Here is a 22,661-nt window from a genome sequence, read left to right as displayed (position 1 = left end):
GACCATGAGGGAAAGAGGTGTGGAAAAAGAGAGGACCAAAGGTCATACATGACAAAGTGGAAAAGCGACTATTAGGGGTGGGGATAGTAGAAAGAGGAAGAAGGGGGAAGGGAAAATTGTATGAAAAAACACCATAATGAAACCCAATTATCTGTCTTATTTTAAAGAGAGACACACACACGCACACACACACACACACACACACACACACACACACACACACAGACAGAGAGAGAGAGAGAGAAAGATAGAGAGAGAGAAAATTGGTATGCCAGGGCCTCAGCCACTGAAATAAAACTCCAAATGCTTGTGCCACCTAGTGGGCATGTGTAACCTTGCACTTGCCTCACCTTTGTGTGTCTGGCTATTGTGGGATCTGGAGTCAAACATGGGTCTTTAGGCTTTGCAGGCAAGCGCCTTAACTGCTAAGTCATCTCTCCAGCCCTATCTGTGTTTATTATGTTTTTATTTGTTTGTTTTCAAGGAAACAGAGAAAGAGAGAGAGAGGGAGGGAGAATATGGATGTGTTAGGGCCTCTTGCCATTGTAAATGAGCTTCAGATGCATGTGCCACTTTGTACATCTGGCTTTACATGCACACTGGGGAACACTGGGGAATTGAATGCTGGCTGTCAGGATTTGCAAGTGAGTGCTTTAATCACTGGACCATTTCCCCAATTCCCTATCTGTATGTTTATATGGTAAAAAAGTCAAAAACACTATTTAAATGAGATATTTCAAACATAAAAATACAAAAAAAGATAGAACATCAATAAACCTACCAACCAGATGCTATAAAAACCTTATTTTCTTTTTAAAACTTTTTATTGATAAGCTCCATAACACAGATAATATACCATGATCATAATAACCCAAAAATCTTACTTTTAACAAATATGAAAAGAGGGGGGCTGAAGAGATGGCTCAGCAGTTAAGGCACTTGCCTGCAAAGCTTAATGACCTGAGTTTAATTCTCCAGTATCCATATAAAGCCAGATGCACAAAGTGGTGCATGGATCTGGAGTTTCTCTGTAGTGGCTAGAGACCCTAGTGACCCCATTCTCTCTCTCTCTCTGCTTGCAAATAAATAAATAAAATATATTTTCAACAAGTTTTAAAATTTTTTTGTTTATTTTTATTTATTTGAAAGTGACAGACTGAGAGAGAAAGAGGCAGAGAGAGAGAGAGAGAGAGAGAGAGAGAGAGAGGGAGAAAGAAAGAAAATGGCACACCAGGGCCTCCAGCCACTGCAAAAGAACTCCAGATGCATGCACCCCCTAGTGCATCTGGCTAACGTGGGTCCAGAAGAATTGAGCCTCGAACAGGGGTCCTTAGGCTTCACAGGCAAGTGCTTAACCACTAAGCCATCTCTCCAGTCCTCAAAATGTTTTTTTAAAGGAAGGAAAAGAAACGTGTTAGATGAAATGAATTCTAGTTGGTGCCTCCCACCCCTCATACTAAAGGTATGGCACAGCAGTAGATGGGTGCTAGAGCAAAAACAAAAAACCTCTTACTTACCTCCAGGGGGCATATGTCAAAGGCCTTTCTAATTCCAATCACAGAAAAGGCTGTCATATACAAAATACTTTCTTGGGCTTCAACAGGCAAGGTACCCTGAAATAAACATGATTTGAAAGAAGGGTAAAATGAAGTTTGCAAAGTGTAATGACCTGGCTCTGGTCTGTGGACCATCTCCTATTGTCCCTCCATGCACCCCACTGGACTGCTCACTGTTTCTCAAGGAGCACTAGGTTTTAGTGCCCTCACCACCATCTCTCTCAGGCCACTTCATCCTTCTTCACCACACTTAAATTCTATTCTCCTTCATGAAGTGCAGCTTGGCCTCTGTTCTCTCGTATTTTGGCCTCTTAGGGAAGTGACAGTCCCAAGAAATGCTCCTAAAACTCCCAGTGAAGTCTCTTTCCATCTTCAGCCTTATTTCATGCCACTCACTATCTAATTCTCCTGGCCTCAGTTATATGAATGCATTCCCATCTCTCTCCTCTCTGTTCTTTCCCTTCACCCCTTCCTTCTTCTCCTCTCCTCTCTTCTCCTCTCCTCCCATGCCACCCTGGAATTCAAATTGCCAGGCAGAATAGGTGTATGAAACATGATCAACTTAACTAATAATTAGGAAAATTCAAACCAAAACCAAAAGGAGATGGCATGATTGTGATTTTTAAAAAACACATGACAGAAGATATTGTCAATGAGATGTTGGCAAAGATATAGAGAAAAATAAGCCATTGAATAACATGAATGGGAATATAAATTAGGTAAGATATGACGGAAAGATATTGTGGTAGTTTGAATGGATGGCCCCCAATATATTCAGGATTTTATTAAAGTTTGTAATTTAGATTTGCAGCCACCTTGCTGGAGGAAATGTCACTGTGGGTGGATCATAGGGTCCATCCCTAAGGTGTGGGCAAGGATTGGAATTCCAGTCTAAAGATATGCAAAGCACAGGAGCTTTGCCTGGAGTTCCTGAAGTGTGCTTGCTTATGGTGGCTTTTGGCTTTTCTCTCTCTCTCGTTCTCCTTGGACCTGTGAAAGCAGGGCAGCTTCTTCTGCCATCATGGAACTTACCCTGGATCTATAATTACAAATAAATATTCTTTCCTTTGTAACTGCACCTGATTTGGAAATTCATCCCAGTGACCCAAAGCTGACTACTACTGCTCTACAGAAATTTCTCAACAAAAAACAAACACAAACAAAACAAACAAACAAAAAAAATAGGTGAGAACTCCACTAATCAGTCCTGCCCTTAGACCTCTGGGGCCCTGCCCTGAGCTGGGAGCAGGCATTCTAGTGTTGGTCACATTCCCTGGTTCTTGCAGCCAAGACCCACAGGGTCTGAGCTAGGTGGAATAGGCCTCTCAAGTTCAAGGTGAGTGCTCCCTCAATGCCTAAGTCAGTCCCACACACAGGCCTTCAGCCTGAGCCTACCCAGAATTGGGACCTTTTATGCTGGTCACATTCCCCAGTCCAGTCCACCCAACCCAGACTGCAGATACACCACCAGCCCAAGCAAAGCTGACCAGGCTGCTTAACACAGGTCCCACTGGAGCTGTGGTTGCCACATTCTTGGCAAGAAAAAGGAATGATCTACATATGGCAAACCTCAATCATTGCAAAACAAGTAACACAAGAAACCAAGGCAAGTTATCCCTTCCAAGAATTCTTAGTCCCATAGTTGAAGCCTCCAATGAAAACAACTTAGTGAAAACTCTAGACAAAGAATTACAATATTCAATTATGATAAGCATACACAACAAACTTCAAGAGGACATGGAAAAACAGCTGAATGAATTGGAAAAGAAGCAAACAAAAACAATTCAATAGGCAACTTGGATAAATTCAAAGATAACATGAATGAATTCGAAGAGAGCACAATCAATAAAATACAATGAGAAAGTCAAACCAAGAAATAAAAATGGAACTCAATAAAGAAAGAAAGATGCTGAAGAAAAACCTAATGGAAATAAAAAATGAAATAACTGAATTAAAAGGTTCCCAAGAAAGCCTCACTAATAGAACAGATCATGTGGAGGGCTGAATAGAATATCAAGACTTGAGGGAAAGACAGGAACTAAATTGGGAGGCCAATATCAATGACAATTTCAAAAGACCATACAAACAGAGCATTAGAGAAATGTCGGACACTTTAAAGAAAACAAACTGCTGGATGTGATGGTACACACCTTTAATCCCAATACTCAGGAGGCAGAGGTAGGAGGATCGCCATGAGTTTGAGGCCACGCTGAGATTACATAGTGAATTCCAGTTCAGCCTGGGCTAGAGTGACACCCTACCTCAAAAAACCAAAAAACTAAAAAAAACCAACAACAACACATTTGAATCCTGGGCATACAAGAAGGGGAAGAACTACAGATCAAAGGTATTGATAATATCTTCAATAATATTATAGAAAAAATCTTAAACATACAAATTGAGGCCCATCAAGTTACTAGAGACATATAGAACACCAAAAAGACAAGATGAGAGAAGAAATTCTACAAGTATAAAAGGACCATGGCTGCCAACCCAAACTATTATACCCAGCAGAATTGTCACTCATAATCAAAAAAGAAAGAAAAAATTTCCATGATAAAAGCTGGCTGTATGAATAGATGAGCACTAAACCAGTCCTACAGAGAATACCAGATGGAAAACTTTACACTGAAAAGAAGAATAAACATGCTGAAGCAGATACAGGAGTGAAAAACACTAATCAGAACAGATATGAAAGCAAATGAAAATCAAGAATACACCAAACTCCACAAAATCTTCAACATGACAGGGATTAACTCATACCTCTCAATTATGACTCTGAATAACAATGAACTAAACTCTTCAATCAAAAGACACAGGTTAGGGCTGGAGAGATGGCTTAGTGGTTAAGAGCTTGCCTGTGAAGCCTAAGGACCCTGGTTTGAGGCTTGATTTCCCCAGGACCCAGTTAGCCAGATGCATAAGGGGGTGCATGTGTCTGGAGTTCTTTTGCAGTGGCTGGAGGCCCTGGCACACCCATTCTCTCTTTCTGCCTCTTTCTCCAAATAAATAAATAAAAATTAAAAAGATTTTTAAAAAAGATACAGGTTAACAGACTGGATCAGAAAGCTGGATCTATCCACTTGCTTTCTTTAAGAAGCCTGTCTTGGACTTCTGGTTAAGATGGTGGCGTAGGTACCATGCCAAAGCAGCCTAGGGGAGAAAATGACCAAAAAACTCAGCAAAATACACACTTTTACTAAAAAGTGAGGTGTATAGGAAATTGAAATGGCAGTGGAGAAGGAGGAGAGATACAGAGCATCCACAGCCCGCACAGGCCGGGAAAAGCAGCCCTGGCAGGTCTGCCAACTGCAGCGGTGGCGGTGCACCAGAAAGCCGCCAGGCTCAGCTGGAGCTGCAGGAAAAGCCAGGTGCGGGGAGCTTCCACTCACACCAGAGCTCTCTGCAACTCAAGAAATGTGAAGGGAGAGCAGCAGTGAAAAACGGAGGAGCAGATCACAAGGTAGAGAACACCTGGAACAGCGAGAGAACTAGAGCAGCTGAGGCTCCCCTTCCTCCCCCACCGCCTGTGCCCAGCTCCAGGGAACAGAGCAGTGATCCTGGGACCCTGCCACGCCAACTTGAGCTGACAGCAGGACCCAAGCAGGGGCAGAGTTTGGCAGCAATATCATCGGCTCCAGCACCAGCAACAGTGGCCCCAGCAGCTGCGGATCCAGTAGTGGCAGCTTCAGAGGCAGCAGCAGCGGATCCAGCAGTGGCAGTTACAGCAGCAAAAGTAGCAGATCCAGCAGCAGCAGCTTCAGCAGCAGCAGTGACAGACCCAGCAGTGGCAGCTTTAGCAGCAGCAGTAGCAGTTCCATCAGTGGGGGTGCTGTTCTGCAGGGCCACAGTGGCCAGCCTTGGTTTTCCATGCAGGAAAAGCCAGTACCCAGCTCCAGAAATCAGAACAGCAGCCCAACGACCCAGCCAGAAACTTGACTGAGACCAAAATCATCCAAGGTAACTGGGATTGCACCAGGGAAGGGTCTCACTTGGTCACAAGCTGACTTGGATCCCTCAACAGACCAGAAATCTAACCTCTTTATTGATAGAGGATCTGTTTTTTATAATAACTACTCTTGCATAAATACTTGGTGGTGTTTTTGATTGAATGTGTACAGTGTTTAGTTAAATTTTCGAATCTACCTTATTTTATTCCAATCAGCCTACTTGAATACTCCCATAGCAGGGAAACTCAGCCCCTAGGAACACCTTCGTAGATACTCTGAGAGGCTTAAGAGCCACACCTAACTCCTTAAGCTCCTATCCTGAAGATATATAACATCAAATAAATTGATACAGCTAAGAATACCCAGCTAGCTAGAAAATCCAAGCATTAACTTAATCCAAGATGGCAAAAATATATACATTATAACACAAGAAACACTAAAAAGCAAGACGATATAAATCCACCTAAAAGTATTAATGTATCAGAAATGACCTCCAGAGAGAACAGTTAGAGGAAATGCCTGAGAAAAATTTCAAAAGAATGATTGTAAATATGTTCAAAGAAGTCAAAGAACAAATCAAAGGAATCAAAGAAGAAATCAAAGAGGAAATCAAAGGAGTCAAAGAGGATATCAAAGAAGACGCAGGACACCAATTTAATGAAATAAAGAAGGCAATACAAGACATAAATAAGGAAATAGAAATAATAAAGAAAAGCTAGTCAGAATTACTAGCAATGAAGAACACAGTTAATGAAATAAAAAACTCTGTAGAAAATCTCACCAGTAGTAATGGATGAGGGAGAGGACAGAATATCTAAGCTAGAAGACCAGGTGGCAGATCTAATACAGTCCAACAAAGAGAAAGACAAACTTAGAGACAAGAATGAGTGGGAATTTCAAGACATTTGGGACACTATGAAAAGATCCAATATAAGAATTCAGGGCATAGCAGAAGGAGAAGGAGAAGAACTCCAATCCAAAGGCATAGTAGGCATCTTCAACAAAATCATAGAAGAAAACTTCCCCCAAATTGGGAAAGAGGTGCCAATACAGATACAGGAAGCCTTTAGAACCCCAGCCAGACAAAACCTAGAAAGAACCTCACCTTGCCATATTATAATCAAGCTACCAAATATACAAACCAAAGAAAAAATATTGAAAGCAGTTAGAGAGAAAAATCAAGTTACCTACAGAGGCAAGTCCATCAGGATTATAGCAGATTATTCAACACAAACTTTAAAAGCCAGAAGGGCTTGGAGTGATGTATTCCAAGTTCTGAAAGATAACAACTGTCAACCAAGGTTACTTTATCCTGCAAAGCTATCCATTCAAATAGACAGAGAAATAAGGATATTCCATGACAAAAGCAGGTTAAAGGAGTACTTGAAGACAAAACCAGCTCGACAGAAAATACTTGAAAGAATCTTCCATGCTGAAGAGAAGGAAAAGCACACATATAAGGAACCTGGAAAAAACAAGCAATACACAAATACTAGTTAACACAGGAGACCAAAGGTAGAACCGGAACCACAAAAAAAAAAAAAAAAAAGGCAAACATAAATACACACCTTTCAATAATATCTCTTAATATCAACGGCCTCAATGCCCCAACGAAAAGACATAGATTCGCAGACTGGGTTAAAAAGCAGGATCCTACAATTTGTTGTCTCCAAGAAACTCACCTTTTGACAAAGGATAGACATTGTCTTAGGGTGAAAGGTTGGAAAACGGTGTTTTAAGCAAATGGGCCTAGAAAACAAGCAGGGGTTGCTATCCTAATATCTGACAAGGTAGACTTCAGTCCAATGTTAGTCAAGAAATATAAGGAAGGTCACTTTATATTGATTAAGGGCACACTCCAACAGGAGGACATTACAATCCTAAACATAGATGCACCTAACATGGGAGCTCCCAAATTCGTCAAACAAACACTATTAGAACTAAGGTCACAGATAACACCAAACACAGTGGTCGTGGGTGACTTTAACACCCCACTCTCATCAATTGACAGGTCATCCAGGGAAAGAATAAACAGAGAGGCATCTGGACTAAATGAGATCATAGAAGGAATGGACCTAACAGACAGATACAGGACATTTCATCCAAATGCTGCGGAATATACATTCTTTCCAGCAGCACATGGAACATTCTCTAAAATAGACCATATATTCGGACACAAAGCAAGTCTTAACAAATTCAGACAAAGTGAAATAATTCCTTGCATTCAATCTTACCACAATGGAATCAAACTACAAATCAGTAGCAAGAAAGGCTATAGAACATACACAAAATCATGGAAACTAAACAATACACTACTAAATGATGAATGGATCAATGAAGAAATCAAGAAGGAAATCAAAAAAATTTATAGAGTGAAACGATAATGAGAACACAACATACCAAAATCTCTGGGACACAATGAAGGCAGTTCTAAGAGGTAAATTTATAGCCTTGAGTGCCTATATTAAGAAATTAGAAAGGTCGCAAGTACCTTATGCTTCACCTTAAAGCCTTGGAAAAAGAACAAGGCAAACCAAGAATCAGTAGATGGGAAGAAATAATAAAGATTAGGGCAGAAATTAATGATATAGAAACCAAAATACCAATCCAAAGAATTAATGAAACAAAGAGTTGGTTCTTTGAAAGGATAAACAAGATTGATAAACCCTTAGCAAATCTGACCAAAAGAAAGAGAGAAGAGACACAAATTAATAAAATCAGAGATGAACAAGGTAACATCACAACAGATTCCAGAGAAATTCAAAAAATCATAGGGACATACTATAAAAGCATATACTCCACGAAGCATGAAAATCTGAAGGAAATGGATGAGTTCCTTGATTTATATGATCTACCTAAATTAAATCAAGTGAGATTAATCACTTAAATACACCTATAACAAACATGGAGATCCAAACAATTATCAATAATCTCCCATCTAAAAAAAGCCCATGGCCAGATGGATTCACTGCTGAATTTTACCAGACCTTCTAGGAAGAGCTAACACCATTGCTTCTTAAGCTTTTACAGGAAATAGAAAAAGAAGGAATTCTACCAAACTCCTTCTATGAAGCCAGCATCACCATGATACCAAAACCAGGCAAAGATAGAATAAAAAAAGAAAATTACAGACCAATCTCCCTCATAAACATAGATGCAAAAATTCTCTACAAAATATTGGCAAACAGAATTCAAGAATATATCAAAAAGATCATTCACCCTGACCAATTAGGCTTTATCCCAGAGGTGCAGGGATGGTTCAATATATGCAAATCTATAAATGTAATACATTATATAAATGGGTTGAAGGACAAAAATCACATGATAATCTCATTGGATGCAGAAAAAGCATTTGACAAAACCCAACATCGCTTCATGATAAAAATCCTACAGAGACTAGGAACAGAAGGATCATATCTCAATATAACAAAAGCTATTTATGACAATCCTACAGCCAACATATTACTAAATGGGGAAAAACTGGAAGCTTTTCCACTAAAATCAGGAACAAGACAAGGGTGTCCACTGTCCCCATTTTTACTTAATATAGTTTTGGAAGTCTTAGCCGTAGCAATAAGGCAAGAGACACACATAAAAGGGATACAAATTGGAAAGGAAGAGATCAAGTTATCATTATTTGCAGATGAAATGATTCTATACATAAAGGACCCTAAAGATGTACTTACAAACCGTTAGAGCTGATAAAAACCTACAGCCATGTAGCAGGATACAAAATAAATACAAAGAAATCAGTAGTCTTCATACATGCTAATAACAAACACACAGAGGATGAAATCAGAGAATCACTCCCTTTCACAATTCCATCAAAAAAAAGTACCTTATAATAAATCTAGCTAAGGAAGTAAAGATTCTCTACAATGAGAACTTTAAAACACTCAAGTGATAAATTGCAGAAAACGCTAGAAAGGGGAAAAACACCCCCCCCCCTTTTTTTTCCTGGAATGGAAGAATCAATATTGAGAAAATGGCAATCTTACCAAAAGCAATCTACACATTTAATGCAATCCCTATCAAAATTCCAAAGGCATTCTTCATGGAAATAGAAAAAACAATCCCAAAATTCATTTGGAATCACAAAAAACCTCGAATATCTAAAATTATACTGAGCAATAAAAATAAGGCTGGTAGTATCACCATACCTGATTTTAACCTATTCTACAGAGCCATAGTAACAAAAACAGAGAGGTACTTGCACAAAAACAGACATGTAGATCAGTAGAACAGAATAGAGGACCCAGATGTAAGCCCAAGTAGCTATAGCCACCTAATATTCGATAACAATGCCAAAAATACTCATTGGAGAAAAGACAGCCTCTTCAGAAAATGGTGTTGGAAAAATTGGAAATATATCTGTAGAAGGATGAAAATAGATTTTTCTCTCTCTCCATGCACAAGAATTAAGTCCAAATGGATTAAAGACCTTAACATCAGACATGAAACTCTGAAACTGCTAGAGGAAAAAGTAGGGGAAACCCTTCAACATATTGGTCTTGGCAAAGACTTTCTGAATACAACCCCAATTGCTCAGGCAATAAAACCACAGATTAATCACTGGGACCTCATGAAATTACAAAGATTTTGCACTGCAAAGGTCACAGTGAAAAAAGCAAAGAGGCAACCTACAGAATGGGAAAAAATCTTTGCCAGTTATGTATCTGATAGAGGATTAATATCTAGGATATACAAAGAACTCAAAAAGTTAAATAATAAGGAAGCAAATAAGCCAATGAAAAAATGGGCTATGGAGCTAAATAGAGAATTCTCAAAGGAAGAAATATGAATGGCATATAAGCATCTAAAAAAATGTTCTACGCCACTAGTCATCAGGGAAATGCAGATTACATTGAGATTCCATCTCATTCCTGTCAGATTGGCCACCATCATGAAAACAAATGATCATAAATGCTGGTAGGGATGTGGAAAAAGAGGAACCCTTCTACACTGCTGGTGGGAGTGCAATCCAAAAGAAAGAGGGAGAAGACCCTAATCAACAAGATTAGAGATTAGGGCTGCAGAGATGACTCAGTGGTGAAGGATTAAGGCACTTGCCTGTAATGCCTAACACCCCAGTTTGATTCCCTAGTATCCTCATAAATCCAGATGCACAAAGTGGCTCATGCATCTAGAGTTCATTTGCAGTACCTAGAGACCCTACTGCACCCATTCGATCTCTCTCTTTGCTTATAAATAAATTTTAAAAAATTTAAAAATTAGAGATGAAAGAGATGTTTCAACAGATACCAACAAAACTTGGTAATCATACTGACATATTTCAAAACCTAAATGCCACCAAATTGGAAAATCTGGAAAATATGGATGAATTTCTTGACTCATATGGACTAACAAAGCTAAACACAGAAGAGATAAATCACTTGAATAGAGTTGTAACATCTAACAGCTTGAAGGAATAATTAAAAGCCTCCTAAAAAAAAAAAAAAATCCAGGCCCAGATGGAATCAAGGCTGATTCTACCAAACCTTTTAGATGAACTGGAACCCACTGCTTCTTAAGTTACTCATAAAATTGAAGAGGAGGGAATGCTCCCTGACTCCTTCTATGAAGTCAACATAAGATTAATACACAAAGTAGACAGAGACACAGTAAGAAAATAAAACATTAGGACAATATTCCTGATAAACATAGATAGAAAAATTCTTAATAAAATTTCTTGTAAATCAAATACAAGAACACATCAAAAATATCATCCATTTCATTCAAACAGGTTTCATCCCTGATATTCAGGGACGGTCCAACATACAGGAATGGATACATCATATAGTCTTAAGGACAGAAATCACAGAATCATCCCAATAGATGTAGAAAGGACTTCAACAAAATATGACATTAAAAAAAATCTTTTAGCCAAGCATGGTGGTGCATACCTTTAATCCCAGCATTTGGGAGGCAGAGGGAGGAGGGTCACCATGAGTTCGAGGCCACCCCGAGACTACAGTGAATTCCAGGTCAGCCTGGGCTAGAGTGAGATCCAACCTCAAAGAAACAAAAATATTTTTTTAATTTTCATTATTTACTTATTTATTAGAGAGAGAGAGAGAGAGAGAGAGAGAGTGAGAAAGGCATTCCAGGGCCTCTAGCCCCTGCAGATTAACTCCAAATGCATGCACCACCATGTGCATCTGATTTATGTGGGCTCTGGGAATCAAACCTAGGTTCTTAGGCTTTGCAGGCAAGCACCTTAACCTCTAAGCCATTTCTCCAGCCTGATATTCCTTCTTGATAAAAAAAAAAAAACAACTGGAGAGATTATGGGTGAAATGATTATATCTCAACATAATAAAGGTTATATATACACAACAAACCTAAAGCCCACATCATACTAAATGAGGAAAAACTTGAAGCATTCACAATAAGGTCTGAACAAGACAGGGGTGTCCATTCTCTCCTCTACTATTTAACATAATACTTAATGTATTAGCTCCAGCAGTAAGAGAAAGAAATAATAGGGATACAAATTGGAAAGGAACAAGTCAAATCAGCCTTATCTGCATAATATAATTCTGTACTTAAAAGACCTGAAAGACTTCACCACCAAACTACTGGAGTCAATAAATTCTTTCAGCAAAGTGGCAGGATATAAGATTAACACACAAAAATCAGGAGCTTTCAAATATACCAATGACAAACAAGTTGAGAAAGAAATTAGGGTAACAGTCTCATTGGGAGTAACCACAAAAAATTAAACGTCTTGGAATATCCCTACTCAAGATAGTGTTAGACCTCTACAAGGAAAACATTAAAGCAATGAAAAAAACTGAGGAAGTTACTAGATATAAAAATCTCTCATGCTCAAGGATTGAAAGAATAATTGTGAAAATGGCCATCCTACCAAAATCAATATACAGATTCAATGCAATTCCAATCAAAATGTCAGCACCATTCTTCATAGAAATATAAAAATAGTCTAAAAATTAATATAGAATCACACAAGTCTTAAGATAGCCAAAAATGTCCTCAGCAAAAATAATGCTACTGATGGTATCTCCATACCTGACTTCAAAATATGCCACCAAACTATCATAATAAAAACAACATGGTACTGGTACAAAAATAAAAATGTAGATCAATGGAATAGAATAGAAGATTCAGGTATAAGTTCTAGTAACTACAGTCACCTGATCTTTGACAAAGAGGCCAAAAATGCACATGGGAGAAGAGAGCATTTTCAGCAAATGGTGCTGAACACAATGGATAAATCACATGTTGAAGAATGAATCTAGACCTCTTTCTCTTACTCTGTTCAAAAATCAGCTCCAGAGGGATGAAGAGATTGCTCAGCGATTAAAGGTGCTTTCTTGCAAAGCCTGATGTTGGGTACGTTCTTCAGTACCCATGTAAAGCCAGATGCACAAAGTGGTGCAAGTGTCTGGAGTTCTTTGCAGTGGCAAGTATCCCTGGTGCACCCATTCTCTCTGTACTTCTTTCTCTCACTCAAATAAATAAAAACAAAAATAAAAATAAAAATAAAAAATAAACAGCTCTAGAGCTGGAGAGATGGCTCACTGATTAAAGGTGCTTGCTTGCAAAGCCAGATGGCCTGAATTCAATTCCCTAGTATTCATGTAAACCAGATGCACAAAATAGAACATACGTCTAGAGTTCATTTGCAGTGGCAGAAGGCCCTGGCATGCCCATACATACTCTGTCTGTCTCTTTCTCTTTGTCTCTCAAATAAAGTTGTTTTTTTTTTTTTTTTTTTTTTCTAGGTAGGGTCTCACTCTAGCCCATGCTGACTTGGAATTCACTCTGTAGTCTCAGGGTGGCCTCAAACTCATGGCAATCCTCCTACCTCTGCCTCCCAAGTGCTGGGATTAAAGGTGTGTGCTACCATGCCTGGCACTAAAAAAATTTTTTTGATCAACTCCAAATGGATCAGGGACCTCACAACCTGAAATTCTAAATTGACTAGAAGAAAAAGTAGGGGGAACACTCCAAGAGATAGGTGTAGGGGAAGACTTTCTGAATAAGACTCTAGCAGCCCAGGAAATTAGACAAATAACCAGTGGGGTTTCATGAAACTATAAAGCTGTTATATACCTAAGCAAACCATCAATAGAGTCAGTAGACAAGTTATAGAATGGGAGAATATATTCACCAGCTATATTTGACAGAGAGGTTTAATATCTAGAATATGCAAATAACTCAAAAAAACTAAGCAATTAAAAATCTCAATCAATACAGTCAAAAAGTGGAGCAGGGAACTAAACAGAATTATGAAAGGAAAAAATACAAATGACCAATAAAAACCTAAAATGATGGTCAATATCTTTACCCAGAAGAGAAATGTAAATTAAAACCACTTTGGGATTCTGTCTCACCTGAGTCAGAATGGCTATCACCAAAAGATAAAGTGACATCAAATGCTTGCCAGCGAGTGAAAAAAATAAAACTCATTTGCGGTTGGTGGGAGTGGAAAGTATACAGCTACTGTGGAAATCGGTATGGAAGTTTCTCAGAAATCTAAAATTATGCCTGCCATTTGACACAGATCTACCACTCCTGGGCATATATCATGAAGAGTCTACACTTTACTATGGAGATGCTTGTTCAGCCATGTTTATTGCTTCTCTATTCACAAAGGCTAGGAAATAAAATGAGCCCAGATGCCCATCAACTGATGAGTGAATAATGAAGATTTGGCACATATACACAACAAAGTTTTATTCTGTAGTAGGCAAAAATGAAATTATAAAATTTGCAAGAAAATGGGTAGGCCTGAGGAGAAAAAAAATGTAGTAATTTTGGTTACCCAGACTCAGGAAGACAACATATCATGTTCTCCTTCATGTGCAGATCTGAACACAGAATAGTTTGATTTGTTTATAGGTTGTAGTAAGCATCAGTAGTACTGGTTAGGAAGCTAGAATGATGCTCATAGACAGAAAAAATGGGGAGAGATTAAAGGAGGGGAGGCAAATGGAGGGACATAACACAGGGAGTGGAAGGTTTCAAGGGGAGACAGGGAGGAGCAAGAGAGAAAGGGGAGGGATATGCACAACACTAAAGATAGCATTAATCAGGTTTTTTTTTTAGTTCATTAAAAGATATAACAGAGAGAGAGAGAGAGAGAGAGAGAGCACAAGAGCAGAAGTACCCTGTTGGAGTAAAGAAAACTCTACCCTATAACCATAGGCTGTTAAGTCCCAATGACACTACAGGGTCACCCACAGTGATCTGTTTGTCAGAGAGGCCCATGGGGCCCCCAAAACAATGCAGGCCATTACCAAAACACTCACTAACCTACCAAAAGTAGATCATAAGACCCTATTGCTGAAGGCACCACAAGCTGCAGTCACAGAACATTGAAAGACCAACTTTGAATTGAGATGGAAGCCATCTTCCTGCTGACTCGCTGTCACAGTGCTGGAAAGCACTACGTGCACTGCAGGGGAACAAAACTCACCAAAAGTCACCAACAGTGTGAACAAGCCATGCATCCTGCAAGCGACAAGATCAACCAGCCAGGCAAGACAAACCCACTAGTGCAATAGTGGCACATCAGTTAAGGGGGTAATCAACTGTTCTCTGATTGGCTATGAGGCCCACCCAGTGGAAGGGAATTCATGTCTGGTATTGAGAAGGTCATAGACTCTACAGGGAAGTTTCCATTGTTGTTTGGACTAAATGAATTGGTTATGCTCATGAAAAAGTCTTGGTTTTTAGAACATGCAAATACTGGGGAGACCATCACAGTGAAAAGAAAGCAAAATGCCTAGCACAAGATGGGTCATCTCTATCATATCTGCCAGGGTCCAGGAAACATTACAGAGGAAGTGGTAGATTAAATATGAGTGCTCCTCTCATGGCTAAGCAGAGAATATTCTTCAGGGAGATGGCAGTAGACACTGAAGAGTGTCAAGAATCATCAAAGCAGAAAAGAAGGGGCTGCCAAGAACTACACACTGAAGGAGACTTCAAACACAACCTCCAAGGCCCAGGAAACATTGTGGAAGATGAGGCAGAAAGAATGTAAGAACCCCAGGGTACCAAGATGCATTCTGAGGCACTGTCCTTGCCAGAGGAGCGGACTGATGCATTCGTGACCCCACAATGAGGAGGGCCCTCACTGTAATTGGGCAGGGGAGAGGAGAAACAAGATGGAAACATAATGAAATTGCAGTATGCTCTTTTTTTTTTTTTTTTTTTTTTTGAGAGTGTGAGCAGGCAAGAGAGACACACAGAGAATTGGTGCTCCAGGGCCTCAGCCACTACAATCGAACTCCAGACACATGTGCCACCTAGTTGGCATGTGCAACCTTGTGCTCGCCTTACCTTTGTGTGACTGGCTTACATGGGATCTGTAGAGCAGAACATGGGTCCTTAGGCTTCGCAGGCAAATGCCTTAATCACTAAGCCATCTCTCTTGCCCACTATGCTCATACTTTAAAGTTACAAATAAAAATTATTATTTAAAAATTTCAAAATAAAGAGAACACAGGAAAAAATAAAGGTAAAAGCCAAAACTATCATATATATATACCATCCTCACCACAGAAGGAAATATATTTCTATATATTACCTAGGAAAGGGAAAATTGGGGTCTCAAAGATTTATTGTCACTCTCACAATCATTGCAGCATTATCCCACAATAGCCATGATACAGAACCAAACTCAATGTGCATTGGTGGATGAATGGATATAGAAAATACAATGAACAGGGCTGGAGGGATGGCTTAGCAGTTAAAGTGTTTGTCTGCAAAGCCAAAGGATCCAGGTTTGATTCCTCAGGACCCACATAAGCCAGATGCACAAGGGGGCGCATGCATCTGGAGTTCGTTGCAGTGGCTGGAGCCCTGGCATGCTCATTCTCTCTTCCTCTCTCCCTCTTTCTCTCTGTCAAATAAATAAATAAAAATAAAATATTTATTAAAAAAGAAAGAAAATACAATGTATATACACAAGTGAAAACTATGCTGCCTTAACCATCAAGGAAATCCTGTCATTTGTGACAACATGGATGAACTTGGAGGGCATTATGCTAAGTGAAATAAGCCAGTTACCGAAACACAAATGCGGCTTATATTTGGAGTCTAAAAAGTGAAATTCCCAGTAGCAGTAACCAGGGGTTAAGAGTAGGAGTGCTTCCCAGCACTCGGGAGGCAGAGGTAGGAGGATTGCCATGAGTTCAAGGCCACCCTGAGATGACAGAGTTAATTCCAGGTCAGCCTGGACCAGAGTGAGACCCTACCTCGAAAAACCAAAAACAAAACAAAAAAAAAAAAAGAGTAGGAGTGCTGGACTTCTGGTTAAGATGGTGGCATAGGAACCATGCCAAAGCAGCCTAGGGGGAAAAAGTGGGAAAAAAAAAAAAAGCCAGCAAGATACACTTCTCTACTAAAAAGTAAAGATGTATAAAAACTTATCAACCACAGCAGGGAAGTAGGAGAGATCCAGAATGTCTACAGACCACAGAAGCAGGCAGAAGCAGCTCCAGCAGCAGCAACACCAAGTCTGCATGGCTTAGCCACCAGGTTCTGCCTGAGCTACAGAAAAAGCCCGGTGAGGGGATTTTCCACTCTCACCAGCCTCCTCACAAACTCAAGAAGCATGAAGGGGAGGACATTAGGGACCAGCAGAGCGGCTCATGAGGAAGAGGATCACCAGCAGGAGAACTTCAGCGACCATCCAAGGCTCCCCTCCCGCACCATCAGCGCAAGTGCCAGCAAGCACCAGAGAACTGGGGAAGGGAGCTCACCTACACAGCACCTGGCACAGGCTATCAGAACAGTGACCCACAGACCCAGCCAGCCTACCTGAGCCCATAGCACAGCAAAGAGGAACCCAAGCAGGTATACAGAATAACTGAGACCAAAGCCATCCCAAAAGGTAAGTGGAGCCAGGCATGGTGGCGCACATCTTTAATCCCAGCACTCAGGAGGCAGAGGTAGGAGGATTGCCATGAGTCCGAGGTCACCCTGAGACTACAGAGTGATTTCCAGGTCAGCCCGAGCTAAAGTGAGACCCTATCTTGAAAAAAAAAAAAAAAGTTAACTGGGATTACACCAGGTCAGTCACCAGGTCAGTACCCACCAAAAATGCCTGGTATACAGGCTTGCATTGGAAGTGCTAATTGTTCCTTCCATGTCAGGGTAAATTATGCATTAAATCTGATAGATAGTCAGATTTCACATTCTTTTTTTTGTTTTTGTTTTTGTATTTTGTTGTTGTTTTTCAAGGTAGGGTCTCTCTCTAGCTGAGGCTGACCTGGAATTCACTATGTAGTCTCAAACTGTCCTCAAACTCATGGTAATCCTCCTATCTCTGACTCCTGAGTTCTGGGATTAAAGGCATGCATCACCATGCCCAGCTTCAACCATTCTTAAATTAGCTGTATTTTGACCTTGTCAAAATACTTGAAAGGATCATCCATGCTAAAGAGAAAGAAAAGCACACATATAAAGAACCTGGAAAAAACAAACCATGCTCAAATACTAGTTAATACAAGAAAGCAAAGGGAAAATGGGAAGAACTACAAAACAAGAAAAATGACAAAAATAAATATACAACTTCCAATAATAAGTCTTAATATCAATGGTCTCAATACCCCAAAAGACACAGATTTGCAGACTGGGTTAAAAAGCAGGATCCTTCAATTTGTTGCTTCTAAGAAATTCACCTTTCTACAGAGGATGGACACTATCTTAGGGTGAAAGGTTGGAAAATGGTGTTTCAAGCAAATGGGCCTAGAAAACAAGCAGGGATCGCTATCCTAATATCTGACAGGGTAGACTTCAGACCAACACTAGTTAGGAAAGATAAGGAAGGTCACATTGTATTGATTAAAGGAACACTCTAACAGCAGGACATTACAATCCTAAACATACATGCACCTAACACAGAGACTCTCAATTTCATCAAACAAGTGCTATTAGAACTAAGGTGACAGGTAACACAAAACACAGTTGTAGTGGGTGACTTTAACAGCTCACTGTCATCAATTGACAGGTTATCCTAGCAAAAAATAAACAGAGATGCATCTGGATTAAATAAGGCCATAGAACAAATAGACCTAACAGATATCTATAGGACATTTCAAATGCTGCAGAATACACATTTATTTTCAACAGCACATGGAACATTCTCTAAAATAGACCATATATTAGGACCCAAAGCAAGTCTTTAAAAATATAGAAAAATTGAAATAATTATTTGCATTCTATCTGATCAGAATGGGATCAAACTACAAATCAATAGCAAGAAAAACTAGAGCATACACAAAATCATGGAAACTAAACAATATACTACTAAATAATGAATGGGTCAATGAAGAAATCAAGAAGGAAATCAAAAAATTCATAGAGTCAAATGATAATGAGAATACAATATACTAAGACCTTTGGGACACAACAAAGGCAGTCCTAAGGAGTAAAATTTATAGCTTTAAGTGTCTATATTTAGAGATTAGAAACATCACAAGTAAACAACTAAATGTTTTACCTTAAGGCCTTGGAAAAAGAAGAACATGGCAAACCAAAAATCAGTAGACAGGAAGAAATAATAAAGACTAGGGCAGAAATTAATGAAATAGAACCCCCTCCAAAATCCAAAGAATCAATGAAACAGAGTTGGTTCTTTGAAAGGATAAACAAGGTTGATAAATCCTTAGCAAATCACACCAAAAGAAAGAGAGAAGAGACACAACTTAATAAAATTAGAGATGAAAAAAGCACTGTCACAACAAATACCAGAGTAATTAAAAAAATACTGGGGACATACTATAAGAGCATATGCTCCACTAAGTTTGAAAATCTGAAATAAATGGATGATTTCCTTAATTTATTTGCCCTATGAAAAAATCAAGATGAGATTAATCACTTAATTAGACCTACAACAAGTATGGAGATCCAAGCAGTTATAAAAAAATCTCCCAACTAAAAAAAGTACAGGCCCAGATGGATTCACTGGTTAATTTTACCAGACTTTCATGGAAGAACTAACACCAATGCTTCTCAAGCTTTTCCATAAAATAGAAAAGAAAGGAATCCTACCAAACTCATTCTTCAAAGCCATCACCCTGTTACCAAACCCAAAGACAAAGACAGAACAAGAAAAGAAAATTACAGACCTATCTTCCTCATGAACATAGATGCAAAAATTCTCAACAAAATATTGCAAACAAAATACAAGAATATAACAGAAAGATCATTTACCCTGACCAAGTAGGGTTTATCCCAGAGATGCAGGGATGGTTCAACATATGCAAACCAATAAATGTAATACATTATATAAATGGACTGAAGGACAAAAGTCACATGATCATCTTATTAGATGCAGAAAAAACATTTGACAAAATCCAATATCATTTCATGATAAAAGTCCTACAGAAACTGGGAATAGAAGGAATATATCTCAAATTAATAAAGGCTATTTATGACAAACCTACAGCCAGCATAATACTAGATAGAGAAAAACTTGAAGCTTTTCCACTAAAATCAATAACAATACAAGGGTGTCCACTGTCCCCACTTTTATTTAATATAGTACTGGAAGTCTTAGTCATAGCAATAAGGCAAGAGGCACACATAAAATGGATACAAATTGGAAAGGAAGAGATCAAGTTAACATTATTTGCAGATTATGCGATTCTATATATCAAGACTCTACCAGCAAACTCTTAGAGCTGATAAACACTTACAGCCATGTAGCAGGATACAAAATAAACACACAGAAATCAGTAGCCTTTCTAAATGCTAACAACAAACACAGAGGATGAAATCAGAGAATCACTTCCATTCACAATTGCATCAAAAATAAATAAAGTACCTTGGAATAAACCTAACTAAGGAAGTGAAGGATTTCTACAGTGAAAACTTTAAAACACTCATGTGATAAAATAAAAACTAAAAAAATTAAAAATTTAAAAATTTAAAAAAACACTCATGTGAGAAATTGCAGAAGACACTAGAAATGGAAAGACATTCCTTGTTCTTGAACTGGAAGAATGAATATTGTGAAAAAGGCAGTCTTACCAAAAGCAATCTACACATTTAATTCAATTCCCATCAAAATTCCAATGACATTATTCAACAGAAATAGAAAACACAATCCAAAATTCATTTGGCAGCACAAATACCTCAAATATCTAAAACCATTTGAGCAACAAAATAAGGCTGGTGGCATCACCATACCTGATTTTAACCTATACTACAGAGCCATAGTAACAACAACAACAACAAAAAGCATGGCACTGGCACAAAAGCAGACATGTAGATAATGGAACAGAATAGAGGACCCAGATGTAAGTCGGGCTGGCTACAGCCACCTGATCTTTGATAAAAATGCCAAAAATACTCATTGGAAAAAAGACAGCCTCTTCAGCAAATGGTGCTGGGAAAACTGGATGTGTATCTGTAGAAGGATGAAAATAGATCCTTGTCTCTCTCCATGCACAAGAATTAAGTCCAGATTGATCAAAGACCTGAAACTCTGAAATGCTAGAGGAAAAAGTAGGGCGAACCCCTCGACATTTTGGTCTTGGCAAAGACTTTCTGAATATAACTCCATTTGCTCAGGAAATAAAACCACAGATCAATGGGACCTCATGAAATTACAAAGCTTTTGTACAGCAGCCAGGCCAAATGATCCAACGGGTGCAATAGTGGCACATCTATTATGGAGGAAACCAACTGCCCTCTAATTGGACTGGAGGCTCACTCCATGGGAGGGAATACATCCATGATACTGAAAACCTACAATAGGGGTAGTCATGAGCCCTAGGGGTGTAATGTCTGCTGATGTCTGGCTAAATGTATATACTATGCTCACCAAACTGCCCAGTAAGCACTTCTCTTAATGTTTGTACATATATATTCATGCTACTTTTACTTTTGGCTAGAGAAGCTTTTCTTTTCAGATGGAGGTGATCTTGGGATGACTCAGAAGGCACCATGGCGCTCAGAAGTGACAGAGGAGTGCTCAGCACTGAAATATCTCTACCACAACTTCCAAGGCTCAGGTTCCATTGCGGAAGAGGAAGCAGAAAGAATATAAGAGTCAAAGGAAGGGTAGGACTCCTTACAACGTGCTCCTCCAGACACAAAATGGCCTGAATATCCATGACCTCACAGTGCCTGACACTACCTACACAAGATCATTGTAATAGGAGGAAAAGATCATGACATTAAAATAAAAGAGAGACTGATTGAGAGGGGCAAGGGCATGATGGAGTGTGGAGTTTCAAAGGGGAAAGTCAGGGGAGGGAGTGAATTACCATGGATTGTTGTCTACAATTATGGAAGTTGTCAATAAAAAAATTAATTAAAACAAAACAAAGAAAGATTAGGAGTGCTAGGAAGATTTGGGGCAAAGATGAAATTTCATTTTAGCTTGAAGTGTAAACATACAGATCTATTGAACGACATAGTGACTATAGATAGTAGCAATGTATTATGCAGTATTTGAAATTTTAAGTATGTGTGCATGTGGATGAGGTCCATTGAGACATTCCATGATGTATACATATATAATGTATATAGACATGCATCTCAAATTGTCAGGTTTCATATTGTCATTTGAATGAAATGTCACCCATAGGCTCATGTGTTTTAAATATTTGCTCTCCAGCTGGTAGCAATTTGGGAAAGTTGTGGAGTCCTTGGGAGGTGGAGCTTTGCTGGAGGAGGTACGTGGCTGGCAGCGAGCTCTGGGGGGATACTGCACAGCTCCAAGGCCAGTCCTGAGACTGCGTCCCTCCTGCTGTGGTGGAGAAGTGATGCTCGGGCCGGGCTGGCTGCTCAGGCCATGCTTTCCCCACCCTGCTGAAACTTCCCCTTAAACTGTGAGTGGAAGAAACCCTTTCCTTCCATAAGCTGCCTCTGGTTGGCTGTTTTGTTCTGAAATGAGAAAGTAACTGATGCATATATTATAAATATATACAATTTTAATTTCATTAAAAAATATACAAGTTGACTTGGTATGCCCTTCTAGGTCCTTCCTACCTCACTCAGAACCCCAGTAAGTCATTTTTTTCAACTCCCCAAATTTAGATTAATGCCTGTTTTCAATAAAATTATATTTCCCTTCTCCTAATATGTATCACACAATTTGAAAGTACTAAATTTCTGGCTTCTTTCCTAGATCCTAAGCCCTCTGGCCTTAGTCACTACACTTGTTTTG

The 22,661-nt window shown here is 39.2% G+C and overlaps 1 protein-coding gene across 1 annotated transcript in view; it reads right to left on the bottom strand.

Moving 5' to 3' along the window:
* C5 (complement C5) overlaps window positions 1–22,661 on the bottom strand; it is a 137,362-nt gene that overhangs the window by 31,565 nt on the left and 83,136 nt on the right. The window contains exon 27 of the mRNA XM_004662753.3: window positions 1,518–1,613. Coding sequence (XP_004662810.2) covers window positions 1,518–1,613 — 96 coding nt within the window. The remainder of the gene's footprint in view (window positions 1–1,517; window positions 1,614–22,661) is intronic.

The sequence above is a fragment of the Jaculus jaculus genome, chromosome 1 (assembly GCF_020740685.1).
Source record: "Jaculus jaculus isolate mJacJac1 chromosome 1, mJacJac1.mat.Y.cur, whole genome shotgun sequence".
NCBI classification, from domain to species: domain Eukaryota; kingdom Metazoa; phylum Chordata; class Mammalia; order Rodentia; family Dipodidae; genus Jaculus; species Jaculus jaculus.
This window is presented reverse-complemented; position numbering and strand designations above follow the sequence as displayed.